This window comes from Panthera uncia, assembly GCF_023721935.1.
Source record: "Panthera uncia isolate 11264 chromosome C1 unlocalized genomic scaffold, Puncia_PCG_1.0 HiC_scaffold_4, whole genome shotgun sequence".
NCBI classification, from domain to species: domain Eukaryota; kingdom Metazoa; phylum Chordata; class Mammalia; order Carnivora; family Felidae; genus Panthera; species Panthera uncia.
Window position 1 is genome coordinate 43,530,872 of NW_026057585.1, and position 18,852 is coordinate 43,549,723.

Consider the following 18,852-nt stretch of genomic DNA (forward strand, 5'->3'; position numbering starts at 1 on the left):
GGGTATGTTGCCTTCATGGACGACAGAACCATGGAAAGTTTTTAAGATTCCACTCAGCAGGGAAACTTCTGTTTGAATTCCATTACCAAAGCCTGACAGCGGTGGAAGAAGAAGTATCTTCCTCCCACGGAGTGGGGCAGTGAATATTTGGGCCAATAATAAAACCCACCATGTCTACTAACTTACCTCTGAACTGTACATGCTGGCATTGGTCCCCCTGCACTAAGCCAGCAAACATGTGCTCTTGAAGTCTGTGGCCTCTATTTAATGAGAACAGTGAGTTTCTCATGATATTCCCATGCTGGCAGCATTTGATCTTCTGATGTTAAAATATATTACAGGGATAAGCTCGACCCATTCATATTTTAATTTTTTTAAAAAAGGGTTTAAATATCTCATAAACCATAAGAACATATTAAATCTATATGTGCAAGTTAAATAACAGTAATCAAGCAAGCACCCATGTACACATCATTATTTCTTAACCAAGTAGAACACTGCTGTCATATTATGAGCCCCCGTTTCCTGCCCCATCACATCCCCTACTGCTTCCCAGAGTAACCATCATACTGACTTCTTTCTTAACTGAGTCCTGTTTCTCTTCAGAGTTCTCTGATTTAGATGCATGAAACTTCAGAAATAAGCTCAAATCTACCATTGTAATGAAAGAACAATGTTTATAGGAGAAAGGAGAAAGAAGCTGAATGGAGTCTTTGGGTCAGAGTCCAAGTTTGGTTCCTTGATAGTTTTAAGAGCCTCTTCTGGATAAGTCAGAGAAGCCAGGTCATGAGAGTTTCCCAGGGAGATGGGGCTCACCAGGGTCAGGGCATCTAGGCAAGTCCTAGTGTGGGTCAGCCACTGGATGGGCTGGGCTTCTGTACTGGGCACGGAGGGGAGAGCAGGAACTTTTCCACCCTGTGGCCATGACAAGTGAAGTGCAGATAAGCATGTAAGCCAGCCTCTGCTGGGCATTCTGCACTGGGGTTAGCAACACCATGGTGTCAGAGGGCGTCCTGGCTTCCATAGACCTTAGCATGTCTGTCTTTTGAGTTACAGGGTTTTAGCCTGACTTGGTCTTTTGTTTTGTTTCCAAACTTCTATTCTCTCTATTTGGAATCTCTGTTTGGGGAATGCTGGAGCTACTAGACTGAAACTCTAATATTCTTAGCTTTTCTCTTCTATTTTCTCATTCTTTTTTTTGTTCTACTTGACAAGAGATTTCCACAATTTTATCTTCCACACATTCTACTGAGTTTTTTCTTTTGGTGCCTTATTTTAATTCTAAGAACTCACTTTTGGTTCACTGAATGTTACCTTTTTTTTTTTTTTTTTTTTTTTGAGAGAGAGAGAGAGAGCACACAGGGGAGGGGCAGAGAGAGAAAGGGGGAGAGAGAATCTTAAGCAGGCTCCACGCCCAGTGCAGAGCCCAATGTGGGGTTCAATCTCACAACCATCAAGAGTCAGAAGCTTAAATGGCTGAACCATCCAGGTCCCGCCACTCAATGTTACTTTTAAAAATCATCTTGTTCTCTGGGGTGCCTGGGTGGCTCAGTTAAGTATCTGGCACTTGATCTTGGCTTAGGTCTTAATATCATGGTTGCGTGATGGATCCCAGGGTCAGGCTCCATGCTAATAGCATGGAGCCTGCTTGGGATTCTCTCTCTCCCTCTCTCTCTGCCCCTCCCCTGCTCATGCCCCCTTTCTCTCTCAAAATAAATAAATAAACTTTTTAAAAAATCAATAAAACATGTCTTACTCTATGATTTTGATTCTTTGGTATTTGTGGAGACTTCCTTGTGGACTAATATATATTCAGTTTTTGTAAAGTGAATCTCTTAATATTGGGAATAGAGTTCTATAAATGTCCAGTAGATAAGAAATGTTAATTATGTCTTTCCTGTTTTCACATGCTTAGCATTCATGTTTATCTGCTCTCTCAGTTCCTAACTTCTAGAGATAATTCATTCTCTGTAATTGTAGACCTGTCAGTTTCTCCTTATAATTATGTCAAATTCTGCTTTGTAATGTTGAGAATCCCTGGTCATATGCTCTCGGATTTAGGATTATTCTATTTTACTGGTGAAGTGATTCTTTATGATTAAAAAATGTTCCTCTTTATCACATTACTTTTAGCCTTAAGATCTCTGTTGTCTCAGTACTTATTTTCTTTAAATTAGTATTTAATATATAGTATTTAATATTATATATATATATGTGTGTGTGTGTGTATATATATTCATTTTACTTTCAGCCTTTTAATATCTTTGAATTTAAGCTTTAGGTTTTAAATGTATTTATGTAGCATGTGGATGCTTTGTGTTTATTTCAATCTGAAAATATCTGTTCCTTTAATAAGTGAGTTTAGGTCAATCACATTTATTTGATTTAGTAGTATACTTAGACTTACTTCTGCCTTCTTCATTTGTATTTTCTACTTACCATGATTTTTCTTTGATAGTAGCATTTTATGCTATTATTGCCTATTGCCTCTTCCTTGAAACTTTCCTCCTTTGCCTTCCATGACACTCTACCTTCATCTTTCTTTGCCATCTCCTTTTACCTCTCATCTTGCCTCCTTTGTGACTCTTCTTCATACTTATTAGCCATCACTACAGGCTTAGACCTTGACTCTTGTTTTTGTATTCCAGATGTAGTCATCTTGTCACATGACTTCAGGAACTTCCTAGATGTTTCTTGGATTTGTCACTAGCTCCTGGGTCCTCAGGTATAGAATAAAATTGTCACAGTGGGGAAAGTCTTGCACTTTTCCTTCAGTAATTTGATTTACTTTATAGAAATCTAGAAAAGATTTATTTAAGGAGAGGTGGCTCTCATGAGTAGTTTGTACATTAAATTTACTCATTTTATGCCTACCACCCCCAAAGCATCCTCCAAATCATCTTAAAAGGAAAAAAAAAAAACATGTCAGAAAAAGCAAAGAAATAAGGCCTGTTCTTCTGTAGAGCACAGTCTCTGCCTTCTGTGATCTGTGTCTCTAGGGGATGATCCATGGAGCTAAATGACAAGGTGTGGTAGATCTTACAGCCTGGCAAGTTGCTACTGTTCCCTGTTGCTTTGTTTCCTTTTGTTCTAGGACCAGCAGAGCTTTTATACTGCTTTTACAGAATCTGTGAGACTAGTTACACTGTTTTTACAGAATCTGTGAGACTAGTTATACTGCTTTTACAGAATCTGTGAGACTAGTTACACTGCTTTTACAGACTCTGTGAGACTAGTTATACTGTTTTTACTGAATCTGTGAGACTAGTTACACTGTTTTTACAGAATCTCTGAGACTAGTTACACTGTTTTTACAGAATCTGAGACTAGTTACACTGCTTTTACAGAATCTGTGAGACTAGTTATACCGCTTTTACAGACTAGTTAGATTTTGCCCTGAGGTTTACCTCACACATCTGCAGATTTTTATGTTCTCACACAATACTGCTGGTCACCTCTATTAAAATGTGAATGGTTCCATAAATGGTGTATATAAATGTGAAAACATAAGCTTTTAAATAAGAAGCTACTTAATCATTATAGTTACTAATCTAAAAAAACAAACAAACAAGGTTTGTTTTTATTTTTTTATATGTTTTATGAAATAAAGGACAAAGAGCTTCTCCAGGCATGAACTAGTCTGGGCTTTCTCTGTATCTGGTCAAGGTCCCCTCCCTACCTCCTACAGTCCCCATGAGTCCTGTGCAATTACTGGTGCCTGACTGGTAGATTCTGCTTCCCCTTAAATTTGACATGGTTTAGCCAGCTTCTCCATCCATTCAGTTAACGTATCTCATAAAGCATGACCTTTTTTCCAGTAATTTGGGCTCAAAATCTAGGATTCCTTCTTCTGTCTGATCACACATCAGTTAATTGCTAAGTCCTCCAGATCAGAAATATCCAATAGAAATATAATGCAAGCCACATATGCAATTTCAATGTCTCATAACTATACCAAAAAGGGTAAAAAGAAACATGTGAAATTAATTTTATTAACATATTGTACTTAATCAAGTGTATTCAACATATTATCATTTGAACATGTAATCAGTATGAGTTTTAATGAGCACTGTACAATGTTTTTCATACCATGTCTTTGAAATTCAGTAAGCATTTTATATTTATGGTGCATCTCATTCAAATGAGCTGCCTTTCAAATGCCCAACAGCCAAATGTGGTAAGTGGCTGCTGTCCCAGGCTGTACATCTCTAGCACCTGGACGGTGGCTCATGTGTCTGATAATCCCTTTCCCTTCTCAGTGCCACATCCCCGGGTCAGGGACTGGCTACCTAACTCTTCACAGGGCTGTTGCAGTCATCTACATACTTCCATTATGCCTTTAAGTCAACAAATAGCTCAAGTTAGCTCTTATTGATTGTGACAAGCACTGTGCTAGGTGCTGAGGTTACCAAGATGAGTGAAGCCAAATCCTTATTCTCAGAAGGATTGCAGTATAGCAAGGGAGACAGAAATATCTACCATTAACCATGACACATTGTGGTGAGTATAGTCATAGTGGTATAAATAAAGCACAATGAAGGAAATACTCGCTTTGAGGAGATTGAAGAGCATTTCGGAGAGAAGATGACATTTGAAATGGGCTTTGAAAGAAGAGTAGGAAGCGAGCAGATGGACTCAGGGAGCAGAGGGTAAAAGGCAGGAAGGCGAAGCAAGAGCAAGCTGGGTCCATCTCAGTACTGACAGAATCTACATGATGCAATTGAATAAAACTTGATAGAATAGCTCCCAACATACTCCTCCCCTGATTAAAACCTTCACCAGCTTCTTTCCTAATGAAAGCAGGTATGTTTTCTGCTTCATTGCTTTAAAATGTAGGTTTTATGATTATTCAGGTATGTTGAGACTTATAGATCAGGAGATGTTTGTCATTGAAAGGACACTTTGCACTTAACAGTTCCCAAAAGGAAGGGGCATGCCATGTACGATAGTCAGGGTTCTATCCAGAATAAGGTTTGACCACATATCTGGGCATTGTGGCCCAGGTAAGCTGACAGATAAAACTAACCATCACATAAGTCATGCAGGACTACACAAGGCCGCACCAGGGTTGGTCAGGAGATTGGGAAGTGGGAGGGAAACATGGGCAAGAGCCTTTGTTGTGGTTTCTGAGAGAAGGAACAGGAAAGATGGGGTGAGCAGGCTTAGGATTGAACAGTATGAAGAATTTCGACAGGCTCCAGAGTGTGGAAGCTGTCCTGAGTTTTCTGGTCCTAGAGAAGGAGGTTCTAAGGGCGGGGGAATATTGGCCCAGACTTTAAGAGCCAGGTCACAGAGGTGGGGGGAGGGTGGATGTGAGCTCTGGGTTGGTTAGTTTGTACATGAAAAGCATGCTCCCAGGGAAGTCATTTACCCTCTCTAGGAATGTCTTGGGAGGGGTAGTTTCCCCAGAGTCAGTAAGGCTCCAGATGTCAAAACATCAGAATAAAAACATATGCTTATACACTGGCATTCAAGGACTCTCATATTTTGACTCCTTTCCAGCTTTCCACTCCCATCCAAGCTAAACTGAGCTACTCCCTGGACCCTCAGCTGGTTGGCCCACCACTTCCCCACCTCTGATCTGTGCTTTTTTCTGTTATTACTTTCTGCCTGATGCTTACTCCCTTTTAAATCATCTATATAACTTTTTTCTTATTTAATTACCTTTGTTAGCTTTTAATAAAATAAAATGTTTATGTTTATATTCAATGATGGCAGCAATGATTCTATCTTCCATTTGACGGACCCTAAGCATGTTCCAGGAGTTTTGCTCCGTGTTTTACATACATTTTCTCATTTAATACACACAATAAACTCAAGAAAGAGATGAGATAATTTATCCATATTAAAGATGAGGAAACTGAGGCAAGAAAGGTTAAATAATCTGGCCATCATCACATAACTAGTTAGTGGCAGACTAAGTGTATACACTCACTATACTTACAGTTAAGAGCCTACATTTGTAATCCTCAAATCCATATTATATGGAATTTATCTACAAGTCTTTTTTCTTTCAAATCCTTGAAGATATTAATCACAATTGGTCAGGTGCTTCTTCAATGCAGAGATGTTCTTTTTCTATGAATTGCCTGTGAGTGCCTGAGATATAAGAAGGAGGTTGTATCTTCTTTGTCACCTCTCCCAGCCCCTGTGAGAGGCCTTATGTTCTGTAGTGATTGCTATACATCCTAATAGGATCCCATCTCTTCCTCTCTTCAAAAGGATTTTGTGGGGCACCTGGCTGGCTCAGTCAGTTGAGCATCTCCCTCTTGATTTCAGCTCGGGTCATGATCCCAGGGTCATTTGATTGAGCCCCGAGTTGGACTCTACACTGAGCATGAACCCTGCTTGGGATTCTCATTCTCTCTCTCTGTGCCCCTCTCCCTCACTCGTGCACTCTCTCTTTCTCTGTTTCTCTCTAAAATTAAAAAAAAATGATTCTGTTACTTCTTATGTCCCTTATATATTCTGCTTAGTATCAATATTCATGTACTTTTGTTAATTGCCACTTCTACTCCCAGATTATGAAGCTTGTTGAGGGCAGGCATTTGATTTCACTTACACTTAATCAAGTGTTTATTAGTATTGTGTTCATAAAGAGGTATTACCTTATTATCCATACAAAAAATTAAACTCTGAATTGTACTATTTAGCTTATGGAAATATTATAGAAATAAATTATGCCTTTCAGACATAGATCCCTTTTCTTCAACAACAAATAAAGTCTAACAAATGTTAGCTTTGTGAGAGAGATTGCATATTTCCTTTGTTTGACTTACTTTAACTTTTTTTTTAAATTTCCATTCTAGTCAACATATTATCTTGGTATTTTTTATTCTTGGTTTTCCTCACCAGTGGACTCAGATTTGAGAATGAAAAAGGAAAGCATCAGCATGATTTTAATATAGGATAATTCAACAAATTTCATATAGGCTTGATTTATTTCAGGCACTTTCCTTTAAAGAATGTTTTCGCTTAAAATTAACATCGAAGTTTGGTAACTGCATTACTAAAAAAGACTTTTAAAAAGGTGCAAAAGCCAGTCCAACTGGCAGACCTTGTAAGCTTTCCAGACTTTCTCACCAAAAGCAAAACGCAGCCAGATCTTTTCTACCTCTGAGCAGACTTACTGAATGTGTTCTGTTGAAAGAGATGAGGAAGGGAAGGCTCATGTGTCAACCCCACCTCCTCAAAATCTGGAGCTCTGATACCTCCAGAAGGGTTGAGGCATTGGGGGGCATGTCAGGAATAAGCCCCAGGCATGCGATATAGTGGGAAGAAAAATGGGCAAGAGGAGAGGGAAAAGAGGAAGCATAACGAAAGCAAAGGAGGGAGGAGGAGAGAACAAGGAAACACCAGCATGAAAGGAAAGAGAAAGAGAGGAACCAAATGAATACTGTGAGAAGAGGTTTCCCTTACAACCAGCTGCTTCTTGAATCCTTAGGATACGAACATCGAACAATGGCACACTCTTAACTCTGGCTCACTTGGGAATTTTCTCTCCCTAAGACCTGAATCAGAGTCAACGTGGGGACTGCCTGCTACTCCTTATCCACGCTTTGAATCCATCTTTGTCACGGCTTAGTTACCAAAGGTGTTGTCTAACAGGCCCCTGTGAATCCGTTTTCATGATGTGGTACCTATCGAGTTCCTATAAATGCAGAGCTTCTGACTTAGGGCAGTGTCATCATACTGGCACTGTAGCTTTTGTCTCAGCAAAGGAAAGAATGTGGAATCCCTAACTGTTCCATGGCTGTGTCCAGTCAGATCAATGTTTATTAGGCCCTTGCTAGGTGTTAGCACTGGCAAGACGCTGGGGGCATAAAGTTCAGTAAGATACTGTCCTTATCTACTGACAGTGAGAGGGATACAGGGGAATGGTTTCACTGTCATGTGACTTACAGACTTATATAGGTCTGGAGATTAAAAGTATTTGGTAGTGTTCGGACCACTACAATTGGTGCAGCTGCTGGGCCTTTAAAGGTATCAAAAGAAATTGCAAATAGTTGAGAGATAGTAGAAGTTAAGAATATAAGACATTTTTTTGTTATTTGAGAAATGTTGGACCTTATCCCATGGATATTGAGAATCTTTGGAGGACTTCAAGCAAAAGAGTCACGTAATCTATTTAGTGACAATAGATCACTGTGATACCACAGAGGAAGGAGGTTTTGAGACACATCAGGCTAGAAATAGGGAGACCAGCGAATAGAGTAACATCTGTTTTCTTGGAACAGTTCAAATTTGTGTTTGTTTTTTTCTAGTATAATTATTAGTGATACCTCTTTCACTGTGTCTCCCAGTTTGGATGATAAATTCTGTGGCCGCTTTACTAACTACAGATTTATCCCAGTGGCCTGGAAAAAGACTCTATGGTGCTTGGAGTTCATCAGGGCTTGGCTAAGTGGATGAAGAGGAGTGACTGCCCAATGCTATCAGCAAGAACAGGCCCTTTGATCCCCTTAGAGTCTCTTACGTCCACCTCTCACTCAGGCCTAAGCAGAGATAAAAGAGGGCCCAGTGAGCATTTAGTATATATATATATACTAAATTTATTCATTTTTGAGAGAGAGAGGGACAGGGAAGGGCAGAGAGAGAGGGGGACAGAATCCCAAGCAGGCTCCACACTGTCAGCACAGAGCCCGATGTGGGGCTGTATGTCTGGAACCATGAGATCATGACCTGAGCTGAAATCAAGAGTCAGACGCTTAACCGACTGAGCCACCCAGGTGCCCCTGAAAATTGAGTATATTAATTGAATGCTAAATATTATACATATGTGATGGCTGACTAGTTAACCACTCAACGAGCATGCTGTTTCTTTGTCAGCTCAGATTATACTTGCCTGAGGTATCTGGAAAGAAATGAGAAGGAAAGTCATAAGCAAGTGGTACAGGAAGTAAGAAAGATAACCCTTAGTTGTGCAAGGGCATGAGGCCCTGCTCTGGTTCCTGAAATGGAACTGAATGTTCATGGAAGGTTTTGATACTTGCTTGAGGACAGCAGAAAGGGCCGTGAAACCTTGTTAAAGTTTCATCAGCCTGGGTCCTTATAACCTTGGAAGATGGTAAGTATAGAGGCAATTGAGTCAACTGAAGGAAACAATTATTCATTTCCTACTGCACGTATTTAATCACGAGCTGTCACTCGGGCCTCCTGTTAAAATCCAAAAAAGGTTACTTGGTGGCAATAATTGGGGAATATTTTTTAAAAGAATGAAGTAACTAGACCCAGGAGAAAAGAGATGTTATCAGGAACACATTTTGGCAGGAAAAAAAAATGAGTAAGAATAAATGAAAAAGGTGAAGAGCTGTCATTTCCTTTATTTTATTTTTAAACATTTCAACTTCCACTTTCTCATTTTGTACATATGAGGCAGGCCTTTCCTCCACCATAATCTCACTATTACCTTGCATTTATATAGAGCTTATCTCCCAGAAGCTCACAGGGCTACTTCTGAATCTGTGCCACGTTAGAAAGTATTGCTTGACAAAAAGGAGATGCTCTTATTTAATCGTCATATCATTAAATGTTCTAGTGGGAGCTTGGAATTGGATTTGCTGTAGGCGGGTGATTGTGCACTGGGCCGCACAAGTGCATGTCACAGCTCCACAGCTACCCGGGGCCAGAGCAAACGTGGCATGCTTTTGCAACTTGGAGTCAGGCCTGCCATCACCCCTTTGCTTTCCACTGTGACTCAGAGAGATGTTTCTAATCTGCAAAGAATTATCCAGGTTGCTGATTTACCTTCATGGCTACTGATGTTCCTGAAATATTTCTGGTGATTACCTCTCTATTTGGGAGCTCTGTCTGCCATAGGCAACACCATTTGCTTAAATTTTAAATCTTGGGATTCCTTCCCATTTATACTTTTCAGACTCATTTGCAGAATTTCATTTAATCAGATGTACTTCCTCTGGTTTTTGCTTCAGAGAAATGGAATTGAATGAGGAAAAAAGAATCCTCTGAAGTGGAAGAGGATGGATTTGGAGATGGAAATATTTTAGGAGTTCCTTCAGAAATTTTTGTTGTAGCTTTGTTATTTTTAAAAAAATGCATGTTTCCAAGGCATTCGTAATTCAGTGAAATCAAACTTAAATAATTGCTTTGAGTTCAGTGAAAGTTGGTCTCTTCACATTTTCCATTTAGCTGAAAACTGATTTTTAGAAAAGTGAAGTAGATTAAAATTATTGCCTGGCCTCTGTATAATTCTTGATCTGACAGTATTCTTACATGACTATTTCTCTGTCTTCTCCTCTTCCTTTTTCTGCTTCTCTTTCCTCATATTCCTCTTAGAGATTAAACTCTTTGCTCATTCATTATTGTGAAAATCGAATACAAACCAGGAGGCAAGAAAAAGGACATTTCTTTCCATCTCTGGCATATCAATTTATTGTTTATGTTCTAAATTTGTGAACACCATAGAACAGCCTTTTTTGATTGGGTGTACTGTTTGATATTAAAAATAATACTAATAATGTTGGTTTTTCATTGAACTGAATGTCTCCTGTAAAACCGGAGAGTCCTAGGCATATAGCACATGTCTCTAATCCCCAGAGCAACCGTAGAAGGAATCGGACATGTGCCGGCCCCCTCTCACATAGAAGATCACGGAAGGATATATTGTCAGTGCTCAAGTATAAAGATGAAGCACTCAATTGCAAAGACAGTTGCTAAATCACAAAATCAATTCAAGTTAGAACAAAACTATGCCACCGGTATTTAATTGTTTTGATTTGAATTTTGATTCAAGAATCAGCTAAAAGAACCAAGCGCAGTTTCATCTTGGCATCTCTGGTATTTTCATTGTATGTAAAACACATACACAACTAAAATAAAAAGTGACAAACGTTGTCCAGACCCCTGGCATTTACATGAAAAATATAAACCCAAAATGCATGTAATTATTAGAGCGATTTGTTTTGTAATGGGCTTGACTTTTTGTGCACTGCGAAGGTTGACATTTTATAAAGGTTTTGTTGCTAGGTACATAAAACGAGCCTTCTCTACTCCTCGTATTACAGTACCATTACCCTCTGATTAGAAGGTAATTAATTAATAAGTCCCCTTCTTTTGTTTACTCTAGGATTCAAGAAAGGTTCACAGAACACCACTGCATAGTAATGCAGCTATTACAATGATCTATTTGGGGAAAAACGTGCACCTATCTCATGATCACCCAGACTTCCGGGATGAAATAAAAGTTTATCAACAACACTGTGGTGGGGAAAACCTTTGTGTTTACAAAGGCAAACTACTTGAAAAAGGTACACATGAAATGTGAATTTTTTTTAAGTTGCTTGAGGTTGATGCTATAGATAAGCTATCGTTGATATAATATCAAAATGACTTCAATCACTCTATGAAATTATGCATATCCAGGGACTTATAAACCAGCTGCCTAAAAGTAAATCTAGATTTACTGCTCCGTGATTGAAACCGAAGCAGCAATTACTCTTGAAGATTGTGGAAGAAAGAATTTGGAGTGATTTAACCCACTAACAGATTAATTTTGGGATAGAGATATATGATCATTAAAATGTTGCACGAATAAACTGTCCCCCAAATTACAAGTTAACTATTTGGCTTGCCATAATGAATTATATCACACATTATTCTAAGGGAAAAATACCAGATTGGCAATTTGTTCTTTAGAAAAATGTTGAGATAAAATCACAAATCCAATAAACTTCAGGGTGAATCACACCTAAATAACTTGGTGCAGAATTTGGCTAGATGGATTTTAGTACATTTCTGCTTTCATTTGACCATAAATCCATGTTTCTTACCATAAGATAATTTTTATATTCAATACAGGGTTTCTCATATTGTACTGAAATGGTTTTCATCAATATTTAGTTCTTTGGAGTAGCAGTTAAAAGGACAGGATATAATATAGGATTATATTTGTTATTTCCTTGTTTAAGAAACTCTGTTTAGAAAGTTATTGTATTTTTACTAACTGAAAGAAATATTTACACTTGGGCAATCTTGATATAGGTTTAGGGAGTCTTAGGAATTGGGGGCAAGCATGGAATTATTACTTTTGGCTTCTCTGATTTCCCTCATCACTCAAAAATAATGACTATTAATTTTAAAAATTTCAGGTACTTAAAAAGAAACTAAACAGATTTAAAGATTACATATATAAAACTTTCCAACATAAAAAAAAAGAGTAAACACTTGAATGTTAGTTTTAACTTTTACTTTATAAAAATTTGTAAAACTTATAAAAAATAATCCTCAGTATATTCTAGAAATGATTTTTCCTCATTTTCTCTACTTTGCTGGAATGTAATTTACTTTGTCATTCTGTCATAGCATTTGAAAGTCCATTCCTTCCACTTTGTAGGTGAGGAAAATGAGGAGACCAGAGATATAGTGGCTTCGTATGGTCCCATGTACAGTTTGGGGCATGGTCAAGAGCAGATACTGGGCCTCTGAATTGGTGCAGGATCCTTGCTCAGTTAGCGATCAGTGCAAAGGGTTTCCTACGTTTTCATAATATGAGTGGCATGAAACCCCTAATGATAGTGGCATAGATAGACTTATTTTTTGAAAGTGTGACTTTCAACTATTAATTTAGAAGAACAGCTGAAATTAGCTATAGTCTACAATTGGAACAAATGCAATGAAACTTTTCCTGGGTCTTGGATCACGCTTTATTTCAGACGATGCCTACATGCCTTTCTGCCCACTGGAAAACATGGTACATACAAATGAAACAAAAACAAGAAGTGGGGAGCTGAATGCTTCTCTGGGAGATGATACATACTCTGTAGGAACGGTGCAAAACCAGTAAGGGAGAGTGTGACTTGGCTAAGTGTTGTTTTGCATACATATCGATCCTGGGACTGACTTTTGTTGTGTCACTTGATGGACTTGAATAATAGGATGGAATGGGAGCTTAAATAATTGAATCCTGTCCACACAATAATTTTGTCTCAGCTTGCCCTTTGATTGCCAGGAAAGTAATTGTTCAAAATTGAAAAGTTGGTTGGCTCAGAGTTGACTTGCGGTTCAGCAATCTTAGCAATTTAGCTGGACTGAAAAGAATCTGCCCGTTTTTACAAATCAAAGCTGTGCATGATTCAGTGAAATGTGAATAGGTTTTTAGAAGAGTTCTGTTTAAAAAAAAAAAAAAAGGCGTTTAACGTTCTGCTTGGAGCAGTAAACTAATTAAAAATGTGGCATTCGTTAATTTGTCTTGCTTTGGGATGAGAAATAACAATAAAATTAATTATTTAGGAGTGTGGCAAGTGCATCTTTTATTCCCACAGTAATTCATTGATGTCTTACAGTTTGAGTGTAGATATCAAGCCTCATATTGATTGTTAGGTACACCTATGAAGTCACGGACTCTTTCTGCTGCTTGTAAAGAGTCTGGTTCTTCACAGGCATTTTTATTTACCATGTTCATCCTTTCAAACAAGGAAAACCTTGGCCTCCTGGGTTCATGTGGAATCAAAGAGCAAAATAACTTTTTTTTTTTCTGGGCCCCTTATAATCCCTTCCTTTTCTGCCCCATTTTCCCATATTTTCATAACCTGCTGTACTGATTTGTGCATTCCTCATTACTGCCTCACAAACCGGTGGCGCTGCCGTGTCCCCACCCCCATGCTGTTAGCTTGTCTCTTCTGGTGCTATTTCCTTTGTCTGAAATAGGACAAAGGATTTTAAATTCAAAATAGGATTTTAAATTCAAATCGTACCCATCTTTTAAGAATCAGATTGAGGCTGTGAGGCTTTCTCAGCTGACTTCTACCGTTTTATCCCTCCCTCCATGGCTCTGGCTCTTAGTCTCCACCGAAAACCGAACATTTCATTACACTGTGACTTAGAGTAACTGTGTTTTTATTTTTCTTTTGCTTGTTATATATATTGAGTTTTTAGTTTTTACTGAGGTGTAACTTATATTCCATAAAATTCATCTATTGAGTGTACAATTCATTGAGTTTTAAACATTTTTATAGGGTCGTGCAGCTATGATCACAAACCAGTTTCAGAATATCTCTATCACTTCAGAAAGTTCCTTTGTGCCCATTGGCAAAGAATCCTCACTCTTTGTAGCCAGCCTCAGGCAGCCACTGATCTGCTTCCGATCTCTACAAATATGCCTTTTCTGAACATTTCATATAAATGAAGTCACACAATAGGCAGTATCTGTGTCTTGCTTTTTCACTTAGCATGATGTTTCTGAGAGTCGTCTAATTCATACCATTTATCAATAATTGTTCTCTTGTACCACTGAATGCATTCCACTACATGGACATTCGTACTATTTCTAATTCGGTTTTTGTTTGTTTAAGTCTATTTTATGTTTGTTTATTTATTTATTTTGAGAGAGAGAGCGTGCACGCAGGGGAGGGGCAGAGAGAGAGAGGGAGAGAGAATCCCAAACAAACTCACACCCTTCAGCCACTTAACCGACTGAGCCACCCAGGTGCCCCTACAAATACAAGTTTTTGTGCAGACATCTGGTCATGTCTCTTGAGTAGATTCCTAGAGGTGGATTTGATGGCCTCTTTTTTCCTGAGTGAGGGTCACACTTTTCTGTTTTTTACATACATGTTCTTTGATTTTTGTTGTTGTTGAAAACAGAATAGTTTTGGTCATATAGCAGCTGTGGATTCTAGATTCTGACTTTTCCCACTTGAAGGTTATTGTTCTTGCTGTTTTTGTTGTTCTTTAGTAACTTCTCTGAAACAAATCTGTGAAATCCATGCCCCCTTTCCTTGGTAGACAGCCAGTGTGATGTCTCTGCTCAGATTTTATCTATTTTTATTTTTCAGCTGGTCTCTTAGGGTTATCCCTGTGTTTTCATAGTGTATTGATCATCTAGTGATTTGTCAGAAGTTGTGTTCAAACACTTTGAACCACTACAGCCTCCAACTTCTGCTGGTGGATCTCTTTGTAGGTGAATTAGTTTCCTGGGGCTAATGTAACAAATCCTCAAAACTAGTGGCTTAAGACAGCAGAAATTTAACTCTCTCACAGTTCTGGAGGGCAGAAGTCTAAAATCAGGTATTAGCAGGGCCATACTCTATCTAGCAGCTCTAGGGGAGAATCTTCCCTTGACTCTTCCATCTCCTGGCAATTCCATTTCTGTATCTGTCCTCACATGTCATTCTTCTCCGTGTCTCTGTCAGTGTTGGGTCCTCTTCTTCTAGGGACGTCCGTCATTGGATTTGTTTGATAGAACAAATCCAACATAGTTTCATCTTTACCCTTCACTACTTATCCAAAGAAATAAGAAACCATACCCAAATAAGGTTACATTCTGAGGTTCTGCATGGTCATGGATTTTTATTTTTATTTTTTAAAAATGTTTACTTATTTATTTTGAGAGAGAGAGAGAGAGAGAGAGAGAGAGAGAGAATGATCAGGGGAGGGGCAGAGGGAAAGGAGAAAGAATCCCAAGCCATGACATGGGGCTCATTCCTACGAATCCTGAGATCATGACCTGAGCTGAAACCAAGAGTTGGACGTTCAACCGACTGAGTTGCACACACCCCAGTCATGGATTTTTAGAGGGCAATATTCAACCCGCTGTAACGGGTTCAGGAGTACAAAGTTCAGGCAGTTTCCAAGTCTGCTTTAACTTTTATTTTCCACCAGGCTTTCTTGTGTTTTCTTTGTTCACAGATGGAAGCTCTGAGCAGGTCAGGGATGTGTGAATAGGTTGGGTCTACTCCAATCCATGCCACTTCCCGTTAGCTGGGGATGTGTTGAGAGCTTATTGAATGTGTCTATAATTGCCTTATGGCCCGCATCTCCCTGTTAAATTTCTGACTAGTCCACTGGCCTGCTGCTTGCCCTAATTAAAAATACAGTCTCAGCTAGCAGAATCCCTGACCTTCCACGTTAGCTTGCCTCCAAGATTGCTACTTATTACTGGTAATGCTACTGGCCAAGGAGTTTTTGTTTTCTGCTCCCAATGAAGCCAGCCCCCACTGACAGTGAAGCTGCTGGTTATTTCTGGCCTGCCCTACCATATTAGAACGAGGTGATGAAATGGTGGCTGGGTGGGGGGGGGAACAGCCCCAGGCAAGAATGCCTCAGACTCCCTCTGTTCTTACATAACATTCAGTCATTTTTGATGAATAACTGCTGCTCAGTTTGTTTTAAGTCTTTGGCCCATTTTTAGAGACAAAATTTTAAGGGGAGAGGATTTGGTGACCTCACTCCAGAAAGCTGGTCTATTATTTTCATCTCTCCTGCTAAATTATAACTTCTTGAGGGAGAAGACCATATTTGATATTTTTTTGGTATTTTAGTTTCTCTTTAGTGCCTAAAACAGTGCGAACCACTGCCAGTCCACAATGAATAACCACGTTTTACAAATAGTCTGGAATGCCTTCTAACATTAGACATTATATAATCCTTAATTAAGACTACTCTGCAGACTGGGTCACTCCCTCCACCCCACTCCTTCACCCCCACCCCCGGCCATCCTCATTTTATAGATGAGAATTCTGAAATGCAGCAAAATTAAATGACTTACCAATGGACACTCAACTTGTAAGGGAAGAACTAGGACATGGACCCAAATCTTCTGACTTCTGTTTTATATGCATTCCATCATTTCACACAGAAACCATTAAGTCAGGGTTGCCAAGCATCAATAAATTTTAAAATGTAAAATTAGGGGCACCTTGGTGGCTTAGTCAATTAAGTGTACGACTTTGGCTCAAGTCATGATCTCACGGTTCGTGGGTTCGAGCCCCACATTGGACTCTGTGCTGACAGCTCAGAGCCTGGAGCCTGTTTCAGATTCTGTGTCTCCTTCTCTGCCCCTCCCCCACTTGCATTCTGTCTCTCTCTCTCTCTCTCTCTCTCTTTCAAAAATAAACACTAAAAAAACTAAAATATAAAATTAAAAAATAGATAACAAGGAAAGAAAAGCAGATGGTGTCAATTCTTGTTCAGTAAGTTTGGAAAAAAAAATGAAAGAAATGGAATAATAGGTGGATGTGCTCTCTAGCCAAATGAGTACAAAATGGAAAGGCAGTCATGTCTAGCAGTTCATCTCCTGTGCCCGTTCTCAGCATTTCATTGCCTATACCCTCTTCCCAGGCTGGGAACTTAGGTAGTTACAGTGTGTGATGCTGCAGCAGAATAGATCATTGTTACATGAATGTCCCATTCAAATTTCGGTAAAGAAAGCAGCCAAACTAGCTTTCTAGTCAATACGTAGGAGCCCATATGTCATTTAGAAGAGTGGATTTTTATGAACTTTTTTAAAAAACGGTTTATTTATTTCGAGAGAGAGAAAGAGAGAGGAGCAGCGGGGGAGGGGCAGAGAGAGAGGGAGAGAGGATCCCAAATCCCACGCAGGCTCTGCACTGTCAGCACAGAGCCCAATGCTGGGGCCCAGGAAACCAGGAGATCGTGACCTGAGCCAAACTCAAGAGTCAGATGCTTAACCTACTGAGCCACTCAGGCACCAAAAGACAAGTAGATTTTTAAATCTGTTGTATTTTAGTTTCCCTAGACAATAACTTTTCAATTTTCTCCTCCCTAGTGTGTTTAATTTTGCATCACAAATACTAAGGTGTAAATAATGGAATTACTTTTTCAATAATTCTGTTCTTTATACAAGTTGCATCTGATTTAGACTTTTTTTTAGGGGCAGAACGTGGTCCAAACATAGTATTTCTAGATGACAGTGAAAGAAACAGGTTAAAGTAATAATGAATTAATTATTTATCGGGGGCCTCCTATGCCATTGTCCTGGGATCTGGGGAAACAAAGGTGAGGAAGATGAGTTCCAGCTCTCATGGATTTCACAAGCATGCAGGTCACAGACATCCACTTCAGGGCTCTCAAGGTATGGTCCTTGGACCAGAATCGCAAGCATCACCTGGCAACCTGATAGAAATGCAAATTCTTGGGCCCTACTGAATCAGAAACGCTGGCAGGAAGCCCAGCAATCTGCGTTATAATAAGCCTTTCAGGGTATTCTGATGCACACTAGTTTGAGAAGCAGTGGTACAGCCAAATTTTTACTATACATTGAAATACTGCAATAACAAGAAAGGTGTACATGCAGAGAGATTAAATGATCAACCCCATTATTAGTGCAAGTGGAAGAGTCCAGGGAGCCTTCTTTTGTAGGAAGTAACATTAGAAGTGTCATGAGAAGAAGATTTCTGAGTCATTCTGTAGAATAGGGTTTTCTTGGACCTAGAATTTGGGCTCTTTAAGGTGAAACCTTTTCAAAGAGCATTATAAAGACTTGGAATGATTAAAAATTACTAATTACAAGTGGTGGTTCTTAATTTCTTGGTGGGACTTTTGGGTGGGTGGGGGAGCAAGTGGGAGAAACCAATCCAGGCAGAATTGAGAATGAATTAGAGATGGAATAACTCCCCCTCATCCATACGTATTAGGCTGTTTCAAGTCACAGCTAAAAATACAAATTTATTTAAAAGCATTACTGAGCTCACAGTAACCTTTTGTCATATACTTTAACAGTAGCTAACATAGCAAGATGGACTCAAGAGAGATATTTGGACTCAAATACTAACTGTCCTACTTACTGTATGATCTTGGATAAATTACTGAGTCCTCCTAAACTTTAATTTCTGCATATAACTACTGATAATAACATTCTCATTTCATGTGGTTGTTGAGAAATAACACACCTAAGATCATCAGGCAGAATGCCCGGCCATAGTAAGAGCTCATATAATGTTATTATTTTATTACAAATCAGACTTTTATAATGCCTTGGAGTATTTATTGTAAATAAAAGTAATAGAAGGTGTTCTTATGATTAAAAATTGTCCTCAAGTTAAAAAGGTGATCTAGAGCGTACTATTGTACTTATCTAATGGAAAACTGTGATTT

The 18,852-nt window shown here is 39.0% G+C and overlaps 1 protein-coding gene across 1 annotated transcript in view; it reads left to right on the forward strand.

Moving 5' to 3' along the window:
* Positions 1-18,852, forward strand: part of ERICH3 (glutamate rich 3) — a 101,131-nt gene that overhangs the window by 42,513 nt on the left and 39,766 nt on the right. Inside the window, 1 exon segment of the mRNA XM_049618865.1 lies at positions 11,087-11,267. Coding sequence (XP_049474822.1) covers positions 11,087-11,267 — 181 coding nt within the window.